At 48.4% G+C, this 14249-nt stretch overlaps 1 protein-coding gene across 2 annotated transcripts in view; it reads left to right on the top strand.

The window, feature by feature from the left end:
* Positions 1–7912: 7912 nt before the first annotated feature.
* Positions 7913–14249, top strand: part of LOC106737209 (flavin-containing monooxygenase 5) — a 60787-nt gene continuing 54450 nt past the window's right edge. The window contains exon 1 of one of the 2 annotated variants that reach the window (XM_014605184.3): positions 7913–8336. In XM_014605184.3, the coding sequence (XP_014460670.2) occupies positions 8096–8336 (241 nt within the window). In that variant the 5' untranslated portion in view covers positions 7913–8095. The remainder of the gene's footprint in view (positions 8337–14249) is intronic. The other variant, XM_014605178.3, reaches the window with a different exon arrangement.

Raw genomic sequence — 14249 nt, 5'->3', positions numbered from 1 at the left:
CTACAACTGGGCCCATCATGGGGTGTACTTATTTTATTTCCAGTAGTCTGTTCTTAACTACCAGGTCCCATTCAGTTTCCATACAGGCCAAATGACAGAGTCATTACTTGAACTGCACTTCACGAGAATCCCCTGATGTTCTAAAGACTCTTATCTCCAGAATATTAGCCTGTTTTGGAAACCTGTATTGCTTCTGAGGATGAGGAGAATCTGACCCTTCTATCTCACTCACATCTATCTTCTCACAGTTGTTTAACTGTACAACACCCCTAGATACCACTCTCACATTCTCAGCACATCACTTTTCAGGTCTTCAGAGACTGTAATGCTCCCTAAACTCTCTACACACTACAGAAGGCATGGTTCCTGGGCCACAGGGCTACTCTTTTGGCGCCATCTCGTGACCATACCCAAAAAGTACCGTTTGCAAAAATATATTGTTAAATTGTCCTTCAGTTGCATGTGCTTTCCAAGAATGGGTTGTATTCCACTTGTGTTCATTAAACTGTGCTCTTTTACTCTCTTTGTCATATTCCAGTTTTTTATTCTTTGGTGCTTTGTTGATCTTTCCTGAGAAACCATCTAAAGTTTGAAAAACTTGACCTCTGAGTAGGGCTGGAGTGTTGTTTTCACCATAATGTTCAAAGAAAATGTAATAAGCAGGGCTTTTTTCATGATATCTTTTATTGAACCAACTGCAAAACCTACCTTTTCCTCTGAGAGCAGTTCTCCATGGATCCTGCATATTAGTCACTGAGTTGGCACCCGTATATCTACCAAAACTATCAGTTAATCCCCCTCACTGTTGATTTTCATCATGGGGCTTCCCCACTGGTCCCGCTGGAGGTCTAAGAACTGGACCAGGTATTTGGGGAGAGGAACTATCCTAGCACACCTGTTCTCAAAGCACCAAAGCCTTGAGCTCAGTCATTGTACTCCACCTTTTCTCCTGTTCTCACAGGGCGTGGACAGAAGTAACAATTGAAACATTTCAAACACCTTTTGTGCCCCAAAATAGCTCCTATTTGGAAGCATTTTATTTCTTGGTATGAGTGCAAGGGGACTGGAATTTCCCTGGCCCTGGGGGAGTGGAGAAAGCATCAGTGACAGGGGCAGAGGAGGGAAGGGGAGGGGTAGGGACATGCTTTTGAGCATGAAGGGGAAGTAAGGTGGGATTTTAACCTGCTTTAGGGACTTTAAAAAGTCCCTGGAGGCTCCCACAGTATACTCCAGTCCTAAGAAGTGGGTACAGCTGTGCCACTGCACCCCATCTGGATCAGCCCCTGGACTCCACGTATGTTTTGTGTGGCTCTGAGAGCACCATTAGAGCTCAGCCAAATTTGAAGAACAGGCCTTTCTGACTACAGAGTCAGTGATGCTGATTTGGACTTCCCCTGTATGAATGAAATATGAAGAGTGCTGGAGATAGATCATATCAAATTATTAGGGCTAGGATTTTGTCAGATAAGGCATACTGGAGCCAAGACTTGGGAAGAGGCCTTGAGAAGGAGATAAGTAGCAGAGTGATGGCAAAAATAGAGGACTCCTATCATTATTTTTTTACAAGATAGAAATTCTGCCTCGGTGCCTCTGTCCAACATGATTGCCCTTGGGATATTGTATCTGCCTCCTTTACATATTAGGAAACCAAGGGCCTCTTTTTTTCTCCCCAGTAAATCTCAGGACCTACTGCTAAGAAAATCTCTGGCTTAAAGTCTAAAGAATATGGAGGCCTAGGTTATAGACCACCAGAAGTTCTTCCTGATTATGTTGCTTGTACATGTTTACCTCAAATGTATATATAAGCTTTTAGGAAATCTGAAATCTGTTGTAAGGAGATTTGATAGCTACTTCAGCTTGGGCTAAGATCCATTAGGAAATGGAACAGCTATTCTAAGCAACTGAGGAATATTTTATTTGTTGGCCATGCTTAACCATTTGCAGGAAGATTTTAAGAGCAAGACTTTAGATAAAGTGATTTGAGAAAGGCTGTCCTTATTTGACCATGTCAGATTTGCAATTAGGACCACTTGTCCTTTACCTATCCCTAATGGTGCTGTGCAGAGGTTACCCTGGCTGAAATAAAGAGAATGTATCTAAAAATGTGGTGATTGTGTGAAAAAATTGCTATCAGGTTTTAGTCATTACATTGCATCTGCAACTATTTAACTGATGTAAGCCAAGCGTATCCTGTGATCAGTCAGTGACTTGACAGAGGCCAGGTGATTGTTCAGCAACTTTCTGTTGATTTACCTGTAGTTCCTTTTTTCTCCTTTTTGACCCAGTGTTCTCCTGCTTTAATGAAACAGTTGGCTCTGGCAGAAAAATTATCCTGAGAGAAAGCATAGCAATGTCAGTAGAGCCAAACATGTTCTCTTTGTGGGGAGAGATGAGCATGCTTGAGTGCTAAATGGTGATCATACTGGCTTAAATGTGACAGTGTTCTAAGCCTGCTCTTTCACATGATCTCTTTGTTCTGACTCCCTTTGACAGCATAGATAGCCTGGAAGCTGTGCTCCTGTTGACACCCTTGGGCCACATTTGCATGCCATCTCTCTTGGTAGAGTGAAAGCCCTACATTATGACTTAGCATTGCAGGAATTTCTTTGGAAGCATTGAAGTGGGAATCTGGCTTCACCCCTTCCTGCTCGCACTGCTCTGCAGCCTCAATTTTGCAACTTGTCTTCCCTGAAGCATGGGAGGAGGAGAAAGCACAAAGTACCAGTTCTGATGGTTGTGGTGTCTTATTGCATTTCCTTGCACTGTCCCTTTAAGGCCAAAGCCCTCGTGCTCAGCACTGCAGGTTCAGTTGCTTGTGGCAGTTTTGCAGCTCTGGGGACTCCCTGCTCTCTGCCATAAGGAGCGAGAGGCTTTCTTGGTTCTCCTTCCACAGGACTGGGCTGGGTCCAGTCAGAGGCAAACCAAGTATAAGCTCTGCATACATATAGTGAGGGCAACTGTTAAGATCCCTCCTGGATATGTTTCCAGAGAGTTATAATAATAAATGACTGTTAGTTCAACACAGCAGTGTCCACAGTGCGTTGCTGAACTCACAACATTTCATCTGGCTACAAGGATGGGATCCTTTGCTGAGAAGATCCCCCTAGATTGTGGGACGACATTCTGAGACCAGGCTGTGTTTTGTGATCAGAGGGAAGTTTTTTTCTTCTTCTCCTTCTTCTTTTCTCTCTAATACGGCTCATGTTAGATAAATGGCCGCATTGGGTCACATAGAAGCATTTGATGTGAGCCAGCCGGCTTCTTGGGACTCTTATGCTGAGAGACTATCCTATTACCTGGAAGGCAACAAAGTGGAAAACCCAGCACAGAAGCAGGCAATCCTCCTGACAGTCTGTGGTACCAAAACAGTTGCCATTGTTCGTTCCCTCACAGCACCTGCCTTGCCAAACACTAAGTCTTATGCTGAACTAATTGCCCTGCTGAAGGCACATTTTTGACCAAGGCCATCTGCTACCCTGCAGAGATTTCATTTTTTTTAAATGGGGCCAAAAGGCCAATGAAGGCATAGCAGATGAGATAGCTGAGGCAAGCAGGACCCGCACCCAGTGCCTGCCATTAACCAGTTACTGTCTGTTCTTGCAGAAGGGAAGGTTTTTGACAAACCGGACCTCACTCAAGCCTATCAGCAATTGATAGTGCATGACAAGTCTGCCGAGGCCCAAACAATAATTGCACACCGGGGAGCGTTCTGCATCAAGCACCTCCGGTTGGGAATTTCTGTGGCACCAGGAATTTTCCAGCGGTTCGTGGAGAAAATGTTAGCAGGAATTCCCAGGGTTGTTCCATACTTTGATGATGTGTTGATCATGGGGCCGTCTAGAGAGAAACTCACTGAGAGACTCAGAGAAGTTTTACAGAGATTCGATAAAGCAGGTATCAGAGTAAAAAGAGAGAAATGTCAACTGGGAGTTTCCAGTATCAACTTTCTGGGATATCAGATCGATGCTTCTGGCATTCACTCAGTTGCAGACAAGGTAAAAGCAATACATGATGCCCCTATACCAAAATGCAGACAGGATCTTCAAGCATTTTTAGGACTTCTCAATTTTTATCACATCTTCTTGAAAGACAAAGCCACCATAGCAGAGTCACTTCATCACTAACAGGATAAAGGAGCTCAGTGGAAGTGGACTTGACAGCACAACAAAGCCTTTCAGGGCATCAGGAAGTTGCTGACATCAGACTCTGTCCTTGTTCATTACGATGAGCAGAAGCCAGTATCTAGTACTTGTGATGCCTCGCCATTTGGTGTCAGCTCTGTCCTTAGTCACACATTGCCTGATGGCACAGACGCACCCATTGCTTTTTACTCAAGAACAATGACTTCATCCAAGAGGAACTATGCACAGATTGATAAACAAGCATTGGCAATCATTGCAGGAGTTTAAAAATTTCATAATTACATTTATGGCCGCAAATTTGAAATCTGAATGGACCACAAACCCCTTCTTGGAATTTTTACTATGGACAAACCAACTCCTCCTAGTTTGTCTCCCTGTATGCAACATCATGCTAAACGCATATGACTATACACTTGTGTACAAACCTGGGAAAACCATTGCAAATGTTGATACATTGAGCTGCCTACCACTACAAATACCTGATTGTGCTACTCCTCCACCAGTGGAAGTCCTCATACTGGAATCCATGCCAGAAGCCCCTCTTCAGGCTGATCAGATAGCAAGGATGGTTGCAAAAGACCCTATCCTTGCCTGTGTCCTCAACTGGGTGTGGAGGGACTGGCCTGCAGACAAACTGGCTGAGGAATTCAAGCCATTTGCATCACATCAGCATGAGCTGTCTGCTCGCGAGGGTTGTTTCTTGTGGGGAAATCGTGTCGTAATTCCAGAAGCAGAACACCAACTCATACTGACAACACTGCATGCAGCACACCCAGACATTGTAAAGATGAAAGTGCTGGCTAGAAGTTATGTATGGTGGCCAGGTATGGACAATGACATAGAAAGGGTTGTGAGGGAGTACAGCATTTGTCAAGCAACCCATGATAATCCACCGAAGGCACCAGTATTCCCTTGGGAAATGAAAAAGAAACCCTGGTCACGCATCCACATTGATTTTACTGGCCCTTTTCAAAGTAAGAACTTTTTAATTGTTGTTGACTCATACTCAAAATGGCTTGATTACTGTCTCAACTCTTACATCAACTGCCACTATAACAGCTCTCCATCAGCTGTTTGCAACCCATGGGGTGCCCAACACTATCACTTCTGATGTTGGCTACAAATGTCCAGCTCGGGATCCTTAAAATTCTAGTTTATTAGGTGGATTGAAACACTGTAATCATAAACCTTGGGGCTGGTTCCCACACACACACACATGCACACATATACACACACACAGTAACAGGCTACAGAGTCAGGTATACCTATCCTACAAGCGCTGGAGTCTGTCGTTGAGGCTTCTTTCAGCGTGGTGTTATCTTCCAGAAGGGGGTCGCCGGCTGGTCCTTCTGGCTGGACAGGTCTGGTCGAGTTGGAGATCAAGAGGGCACCACTGAGGGTCACTTTTCACTGCCTTTTATCAGTCCCTGGCAGACTTTGGTGACTCCCCAGTTTTCTGGTTTGCTCAATCCAGGGGTCATTGACCCTCATGGGACTTCCCCCCCCCCCCTCGGTGGCTACTGGACAGCATCTGTCAGCCCCAGGGGTCATCCGCATGTACGTGCAGGTTTGGGAGTCCGTTGATGAATTTAGAATAGGGCTCTGGGAGCAGTTGATCTGGAGATACTCAGCCCAAAAGTTGGTCTCTGGTGTTGATTAAGTCAGGCCAGGGCTTCTAGCCCTTGATCAGTGATGTTTAGAGATTTCCCGATTGTTACATTGTCTTCTATTGAGTTCAGCTTCCAGGTGATAATTGCTGTCTGCTTCCATGTTACACATTCAATCACTGATTCACTCACTCTTTCACAGGCCAGCCTGATACAAGGAAGGGCAGTTTGATTCCTGCCCTTGTTAACAATGTTACAATGTATAACTTACTAAAACACATTTAGTTGAAAGTTGGAAGGTGAGGAGTATAAAATATAAGCTACAAATGCCATGGCACACAAATAGATAAAAATACCAAACTACAAGGGGAGATACAAAATGCACACATACAAATTTTAAAACACAATTCCTTATCTTAAAGTGAAAGAGAGAGGAAGGAAGAAAAGGTAGAAAAAGAGAAACATATCCAAAGAGGGGAGAGCAAATGCAGGCAAGAGGAGAAGGGGGCTTTCTGCTACACTGATAATGGCAGCACACTCACCTCAGCAGAGTTCCAAGGTTTTGGCAGCCACAACCTCATTCGGACTGTTACCATTGCTCCGTGCAGACCACAGGCCAATAGGCAAGCTGAGCGAATGGTGCAGACTACAAAAGATTCGCTGAAAAGAACTGTTGTAGGAGACTGGCCTACCAGACTGGCCAGATTTCTGTTTGCTCAACATGCAATTCTTTGCCCTACAACAGGGTCCAGCCCATCAGAGCTTCTTATGGGTCATTGTCTCAAGACATGCCTTGACTGTGTTAACCCAGACCTTGTGAGAGACATGCAGTTTCGGAAAGAAAAGGAGTTGGACTCCACATTGGCATCTGGTACTTTATGTTTTTTTGTTCCACCAGAGACCGTGTTTGCTCAGAACTACGGGACAGGCCCACAGTGGGTTCAATCTAAAATTGTAAGCACCACAGGACCCGTATCATATACAGTCCAGACTGATGACGGACAAGTTTGGAGATGTCATGTGGACCAGCTGCGTGGACGGTCTCCTACTGACAACCCTTCACCTGAGCAATCTCCAAGCACCAATCCACCACCAACAGACATGGATTCATTGGAGAAGTGCCTGCCTGTTTCCACCAATGCAAACCCTTTTCCATCACTGTCAGAAGGACCTTCTGACGCCTTCTGCCTACTTTTATTCACATGTGTTTGCACTCAGAGACAATCCAAGGCCCCTGCCTGGGGTGCTGAGCTCCCGGCCACGATGCCGCAGAGCTACCTTTCCATGAAATGGCATGCATGGAAGAAAACTGTTGCCCCTTGATGCCCAAACCGCCTTGAGAAATTCACTCCGGGACGTCCTGGCCAGACTCAGTGCTTCGTTCTCCCCACCCTGCCCCGTCTTCTCTTCCCCTGCCCTCCCCACGCGGGTGGGTGGAGGTACCCGAGCCGGGCCGCTGCCACCGCAGCAGCCCCCCTGGCTCCCCACACACGAGCAGCGTTGGCTTGCGGCAGTGCGGCTCCTCGGAATGAGGCAGTGCAGAAGGGTCCATTGCAGAGATGTGTTACGAGAGCGGCGCGTTTCCTGGGGAAGGAGGAATCCTCTCCTGCAGCTGTGCTCAGCCTTGCAGCCCAGCGGGCTGGATGGGCAGTGCCGCATCACCAGACCAGATCTGGCCCGTGATCCCGATCCAGCACCTGGGCAACTGACTGCGCAGAAAGGGGCAGGGGGCAGCCTGGCCCTGCAAGGGAAGGGGTCTTGACCCAGCCCCGTGGGGGGCAGAGGCGGGCGTCTGACCTGGCCCCGCGGGGGGGAGGGGGGCACGGCCCGACCGCAGTCCCGCTGTGGGGAAGGGGTCGTGACCCGCGCGGGTGTCCGGCCTCACTCCAACCCGCCACATGGGGGTGGGAAATGGCAGGGGGAGGGTGGCTGTGTGAATGGCCACCGCTCCCCAGAGGCGGCCCACTGCCCTGAGTCGTGGGGAGCCGCACACACCGAGAGCCCTGGTCCGGTCCGGTCGGGGCCGCCCATAGGGGCCGCTGTCTCCGGGCTGCGCCCCTCCCCCCGCGCCTCCCCGGTTGCCATGGCAGCCGGCCGGGGCGCCGCGACCACGTGACGAAGGCGGAAGCGGAAGTCGCGGCGGCGGCCGGTGCAGCCATGCCGAGCCCCCGAGGCAGCCGCGAGCGGCGAGCGGTAGCGGGCGCGGGCCGGCCCGAGTTCTTGTCGCTCGTGAGCCCGCGGGGCCCGGGCACCCCGGACAGCCCGTCCCGCCGCCGGGAGGCGTCCGCCGCGCCGGGGCCCGGGCCCGGGCCTGCGCCGGGGCCGCCGCTGCCGGAGGAGGACTGCATGAAGCTGAACCCGTCGTTCACGGGCATCGCGCTGCGCTCGCTGCTGGCCATCGACCTGTGGGCCTCCAAGCGGCTCGGCGTGTGCGCCCGCGAGGGCTCGGCATGGGGCAGCGCCCGGCCGCTCATGAAGGTCATCGAGGTGTCCGGCCACGGCATCCCCTGGCTGCTCGGCACCGCCTACGGGCTCTGCCGCAGCGACAGCTCGCCCGGCCGCGAGGTGCTGCTCAACCTGCTCTTCGGTGAGTGCTGGGGCCCGGCGAGGCAGGGGTTGATGTGTCCTGGGCTGCGCGGGCTGAGAGAGTGTCTGGGGCGGGGGGCTCAGGCCGGCCTTCTGATGTGCCGTGGGCCAGAGCCTGCCAAGTACAGCTCTGAGCCCCTGTGATGAGGGCCACTGAGGGCAACTCACTGGTTTGCTGGGGGCGGATAAGAACAAAGCAGGGGCAGGAATGAGGGTCACGGCTTCATGACAAGTGCGCCGAGGGGGGCACTGAGCAGAGCACACCAGCCGGTGCCTGCTGGCCCCCCAGCAAGTCCAAGGGGCCAGTGGATACTGCTTGGTGAAACTCTGCCTGGAAACCTCAACAGACAAGGCACAGGAAAGCAGCCCTGCAGGCTCTGGGTGGTCTCCCAGCCGGAGCCTTCTTCCTGCACTGACAGGTCACAAGCTTGGCTAAGGTTAGGCCTTTTGATAAGCCACTGGGACAGTGAACCAAAGCCCATCAATTAGAGTTATACACCACCCTGGGTGATGAGGGCCACTAGGGTCATATAAGTGATTACTTGAGACAAATAAGAACAAAATGCGGATGGGAGTGAGGATCAAAGGTTTATAATGAGCATATCATGAGCAGAGCTCACCGGACAGTGCCCAGCCCTTCATAGATTTCATAGCTTTCATAGACATTAGGGCTGGAAGGGACCTCGGAAGATCATCGAGTCCAGCCCCCTGCCCAAAGGGCAGGAAGTCAGCTGGGGTCATAGGATCCCAGCAAGATGAGCATCCAGTTTGCTCTTGAAGGTGTTCAGTGTAGGCGCTTGAACCACCTGTGGTGGCAGGCTGTTCCAGACCTTGGGGGCTCGGACAGTAAAGAAATTCTTCCTTATGTCCAGCCTGAAATGGTCTTGTTGTAGTTTATGACCATTCGACCTAGTCGTCATCCCTCGGGGCGCTCTGGTGAACAAACGTTCCCCCAGATACTGGTGGTCACCCCCGATAAACTTATAGGTGGCCATCAGATCACCCCTGAGCCTGCGCTTTTCCAGGCTAAAGAGCCCCAGGGCTCTCAGCCTGTCATTGAATGAGCCCAAAGAGCCTGTGGACATGAGGCGGTCCTGTGGTCTCAGCCAAAGCCTCCTTCCTGGTCAGATGGCTCATGAGCTTAGCCAGGGCTAGGAGGAGGTTGACCAGGTGGTCCCAGGACTTGGTGGGGCCACAGCTGGGGAGTGTGTAAATGAAAAGGTGCAGAGAGAAATGCAGCCAGAAACTCTGGAGGAGGCGGTGAAGGGGTTGCAGCCTGACGCACTCCAGGTAGGCGTCTGTCAGGGTCTCCCTCTGCTCCCAGAGGAGGCAGACATTAGGGGCATCTGTAAACCACGCCAGATACATGGTGATGGCTCTGTGGAGGAGCCAACGGCTACATCCTTGGTTGCTCACAAGATCAGGGTGAAATATATGGTTGTCCGCTGGGGACCCTAGTCCTCGCCAAACATGTCTTGTCACTTGGTGTCTAGTTCGGACATGAGGACAGGATGGTAGAGGGCACAGACCACAAGCATGGAAAGCTGGCAGCGATGGAATGTGGCCTAGTGCTCTGGGCTTAGTGGGTGGAGTGTTCAGGTACATTTGGGTAGACACTGGAAAGAAATTTGAAAAATCAAGAAAAATATCACTTCAAAATTATTTATTAGTTAAATAAAAACTCTTCAGCCTGGGCAGCTCCTACCAAATGAATGAGTTCTGTTTTAGTCCTGTGATTGTCTGCAAAAGCAGAGGTTGTAGTGACCCAGACTTCTAAACCTGGCTCCTGGATCTGCCCACGCCTCTGACACTCACTAGATTTAGCAGATTCCTGCTAAAGCTCTTTCTTTCCAGAGGGGCTTATGCCGACTAAGAATCGATCTCATGAAGCTTTCATGGGGTACCCCAGAGTCTCTCTGTTGTGATACCTCTGAGGAAAGGAAGGAAATGCAAGAGAATAAAGAGGATCTTGGGATGGAAGTAGCATCCTCCAAATATAAATTGTTTTTCCCTGACAGCAAAAAAAATATAGTGTGTCTGGGGTATTTTTTGGTGATCTGCAGTTAAAGTACAAACCCAATGATGTATTAGTGCAAATCTAAGGCTAGGGTGGCCTTTGTAGGAGAAACAGCAAGCCAGGAAGCAGTTTGCAGTATTAACCTTTCCAGTACCTTCTGAAAAGTGGTTGGTTTGGGCCCTGTGTCATATAAGAAGATAAAATGTTGCTCTGAGTAGGGAAGTCTTTAGACATATTGAGGTATATATGGGTTTACTTCATTTGATTTCAAAGGCCCAGAGTTTGCGGGCTGTGTATGAATCAGTAAAAGGAACTGGGCTGAAAGCAGGCACCAATGCATGAATCTCAGGTACATGCACAGCTGGAGGGTGCCCACAATATTGTTAACGTACATATGTTGTCATGTGGCAGCATAGGGGACTGGTAAGGGGTGCACGTGCCCCCCCCCCATGGGACCACTGCCCCCCCCAATGGCTGACACCGACGCTGTTGGCAGGGCTGGTGCCCCTCCTGACAGGGCTGCTGCCATCAGTGGCTTCTGCAGGTGCCGCCCCCCCCCCGATTCAGGAGGCTCATGTGTGCCAGGAGTCGGTAATCATACTATTTAACTAGATACTCTGATTATTACATTGACAGTGGGTTTCAATAGCTGCCGTTTTATCCCTGGCTAATTTTTGTGACACTGAATGTATAGATGGGGTTTTTTTTTGTTTTGTTTTGTTTTGGTTTTTTTTTTGTAATAATTCAGTGTCCTTGTTTTAATGGGAACTTTTTGTATTTGTTTTTTGCTGTTGTCTCCTAGCTTTGTTGCTGGATCTAGTCCTGGTGGCGGTGGTGAAAGGGCTTGTGAGGAGAAGGCGCCCCACTCACAACAAGATGGACATGTTTGTCACCGTTTCTGTGGACAAATACTCCTTCCCATCAGGCCATGCTACCAGAGCTGCTATGGTGTGCAGATTCGTTCTGCACCATCTGGTGTTGGCCATCCCTCTGCGGGTACTGGTGGTACTGTGGGCTGTCATCGTCGGCATCTCCAGAGTCATGCTGGGCAGGCACAACGTGACAGATGTGGCCTTTGGGTTAATCATGGGTTACATGCAGTACAGTGTGGTGGAGTATTTCTGGCTGTCACCCCTCAGTGCCCCTGCTCTCTTTGCACTGTGGAGTCACTGAGGGCCGCCATGAAAAGGAAACCGCTTGTGGTCTAATGTTTCTCACTGTGAACAGAGAGCATGGACAGGACTAGATGAAAGTGCATCATAGGCCTCATTCAATCAGCAAGGCTGATGATACCAGCCATGTTTCACTTTAGCTGGAGGAAGTGAGTCCAATTGGAAAGGTATAGTTGGTGCCATCCTTGCTCCCTTAACATGCTGCAGGGCTGAAGCATGTACTAGCCCATATGATAGCACTGACCATTCCAGAATGAGATTATTCCTTATCTCCCGGTGCTGGGGAAGTCTGAGGGAGATTTGCACACCAGCCAAGCAGCCCATTCTTATTTCCTTAAGAACACACACCAGTAGGATCTGTAGTCAGGAGCAAAGCTGTCAAATGGCATATGGCACAGTGTGCCTGTTGCGTAGCCAAAGTACTAGCACATACAGTATAAACATAGATGTGACTTGTCTTTCTGTGTACTGTAAATATACTTAACTGATAGGTGCTGCTGTGGCTGACTGTGATAGTGTGCATGTGCCTTGTAGCAGCTTCTGTCCAGTTTGACTTGAGAGACTCTGCCTCTTTGTGGATGCTTTCCATGCACTTCTTCCTCTGACTTGAGATTGCCAAGGTTTTGGCATCACATTTGTTCTCCTTCTTGAGCAGCTTGCTGATCTGACCTCCTACCTTCAGTAAATTATAGATTCTTGTTGCATCAGGGGAAGACTGGCTAGAAAAGTGCAGCCTTCCTGCTGTGAGTACTTTGGCAATTTTAGGGGAAATAAAGTGTCTGAATGGGGTTTACTGAAGTGCATAATGAGTGTACATAGCTGGAGCATGTGCGTGTGCCTTCTCCTTTGGTCAACATGCAGTGTGATGCAGTAAGCTAGATAAGTTTTGCCTAACAGCTGCTAAAGCTGAGCCCACCTTCACATGTTCCCTCTGTCGTAGGCAGAGAAGATTCCCCTGTATATTCACTAGTTACTCTTGCCTGTAGTCACGAGGCAAACAATATGCAAATAATAATTCAAGCTATTCGTGAGCACACTATCCAGACTTTTCATGTGTAAAATTGAGATGTGGATCTCCTTTGTGAAGCATGTTGTGATCGAAAATATAAAAAGAGCTACTTTAAGTGCTAGAATTGCTATTATTTAGAAATAAATTCTAATTATACCAGCACTTCCCTCAGTTCTGTATCTCTGCAAAAGGTGTTTACATGCTTGAGTACATGGGCTTGTTCTTACATGATAAGGGCAGGGTGGCACCTTAAAAACTAATCAGTGCTGCCTGCCTGACTTCAGACTAACATGACCAAACAACTCTGTGAAATTTAGATGCATTGTTTCTAACATTGCCACCTCAAAGGTGGACTATATGAACATTTAAGAAAGAATATAAATATGTAAGGGTAAGGGATCAAAATTAAGCAATAATAGCCAGAGAGGGCAAAAATATTTCCATAGAGCAAAAGTCAAAAGATCTTTTGGGTATGAGGGACCTCTGCTAAAAAAAGCTAATCACTATCTTTGCATTATCAGTGCTGAGGAAATACTTAGTACAAAGCTTATTCTTTTGGTGAGAGAAGAGCAAGACCATATCTGAAATAAAAGAGAAATTGTATTGTTAAAAGCCAGATTTTTAAAAGGTATTTAGGCACCTGCCTCCAGTTTAATTTATCCAGAGTTCTGGAAGAAAGATTGGCATAAGTTTGAGTTTAAAGGGAAGAAGAATCACATGCTTTACTGTGTCCTTTATGACTGACCCAGGAGAACAGTCTCTTTCCTATATCAGAAACATTAAAGGTCTCTCCACACCAGCAGCTCAGTGGGCCAGTTAAACATGTCAGGTTGTATAACAGACACAGCCCAAGGATGTGACATGGCCTGCATCCTATCCAGCCCCTGTAACTCCTCAGCCTGGATGACCAGTGTCTCTTTATGGTTGGGTCTACTAGGGGATGACCTTTGGCACAAAACTAGATTGAGGTTCAGACCCCTGGCTTTGGGGTCAGTGAGGTGCCTTCGCTGCTCTGCCTCTGCTTTTCTCCCTATTCCTGTAAGGCTTATGAGGAAAGGCTGAATGAGCTAGGGTTATTTAGTCTGGAGAAAAGAATGCTCACGAGGGATTTGATAACACTTTTCAAACACATGAAGGATGAGTAAAATGAGGATGGAGATGGGCTTTTCTCTTGGGCCTCAGGGGACAGGACTAGGAATTTTGGATTCAAGCTGCAGTTTAGAAAGTTTAGATTGGAGATTAGGAGGACCTCTCTGACTCTGAGGGTCATTAAGCATTGTAACAAGCTACCCAGGGAAGTTGTGGGAACTCCATCCCTAGAAATTTTCAAGAGCAGATTGGATAGATACTAGGCTGGGATAGTTCAGTAAGTGATGATTCTGTCTTCAGCAGAGGTCTAGACTAAATGATTTTGTGAGGTCCCTCCTAGCCCTGCTTTCCTGTGATCCAGTATGGCACCCCTTGTCTAGAGATAATGGGGAATATCATGATAAAAATAACAATCAAGTGCAAGTTCCCCTGAATATCACGTATTTGACTTTGAAGATATACATTGGTATCAATTTGTTTGTAGAACATTTTCTGGACTGGAGATAAATACAATCTAAAGCAGTGCTTCTCAAACTATCTGATGTGGCGGACCGGCAATTTTTTTTCCAGTGGGCCAGGGACTGGTGCCTGGTTCAGCTGGTGGCAGCAACTGCGTGTAACAGAGCT

The sequence above is a fragment of the Alligator mississippiensis genome, chromosome 5 (assembly GCF_030867095.1).
Source record: "Alligator mississippiensis isolate rAllMis1 chromosome 5, rAllMis1, whole genome shotgun sequence".
Lineage (NCBI taxonomy): Eukaryota > Metazoa > Chordata > Crocodylia > Alligatoridae > Alligator > Alligator mississippiensis.
The sequence above is the reverse complement of the archived record's forward strand: the minus strand, read 5'-3'. Positions and strand labels throughout refer to the sequence as shown.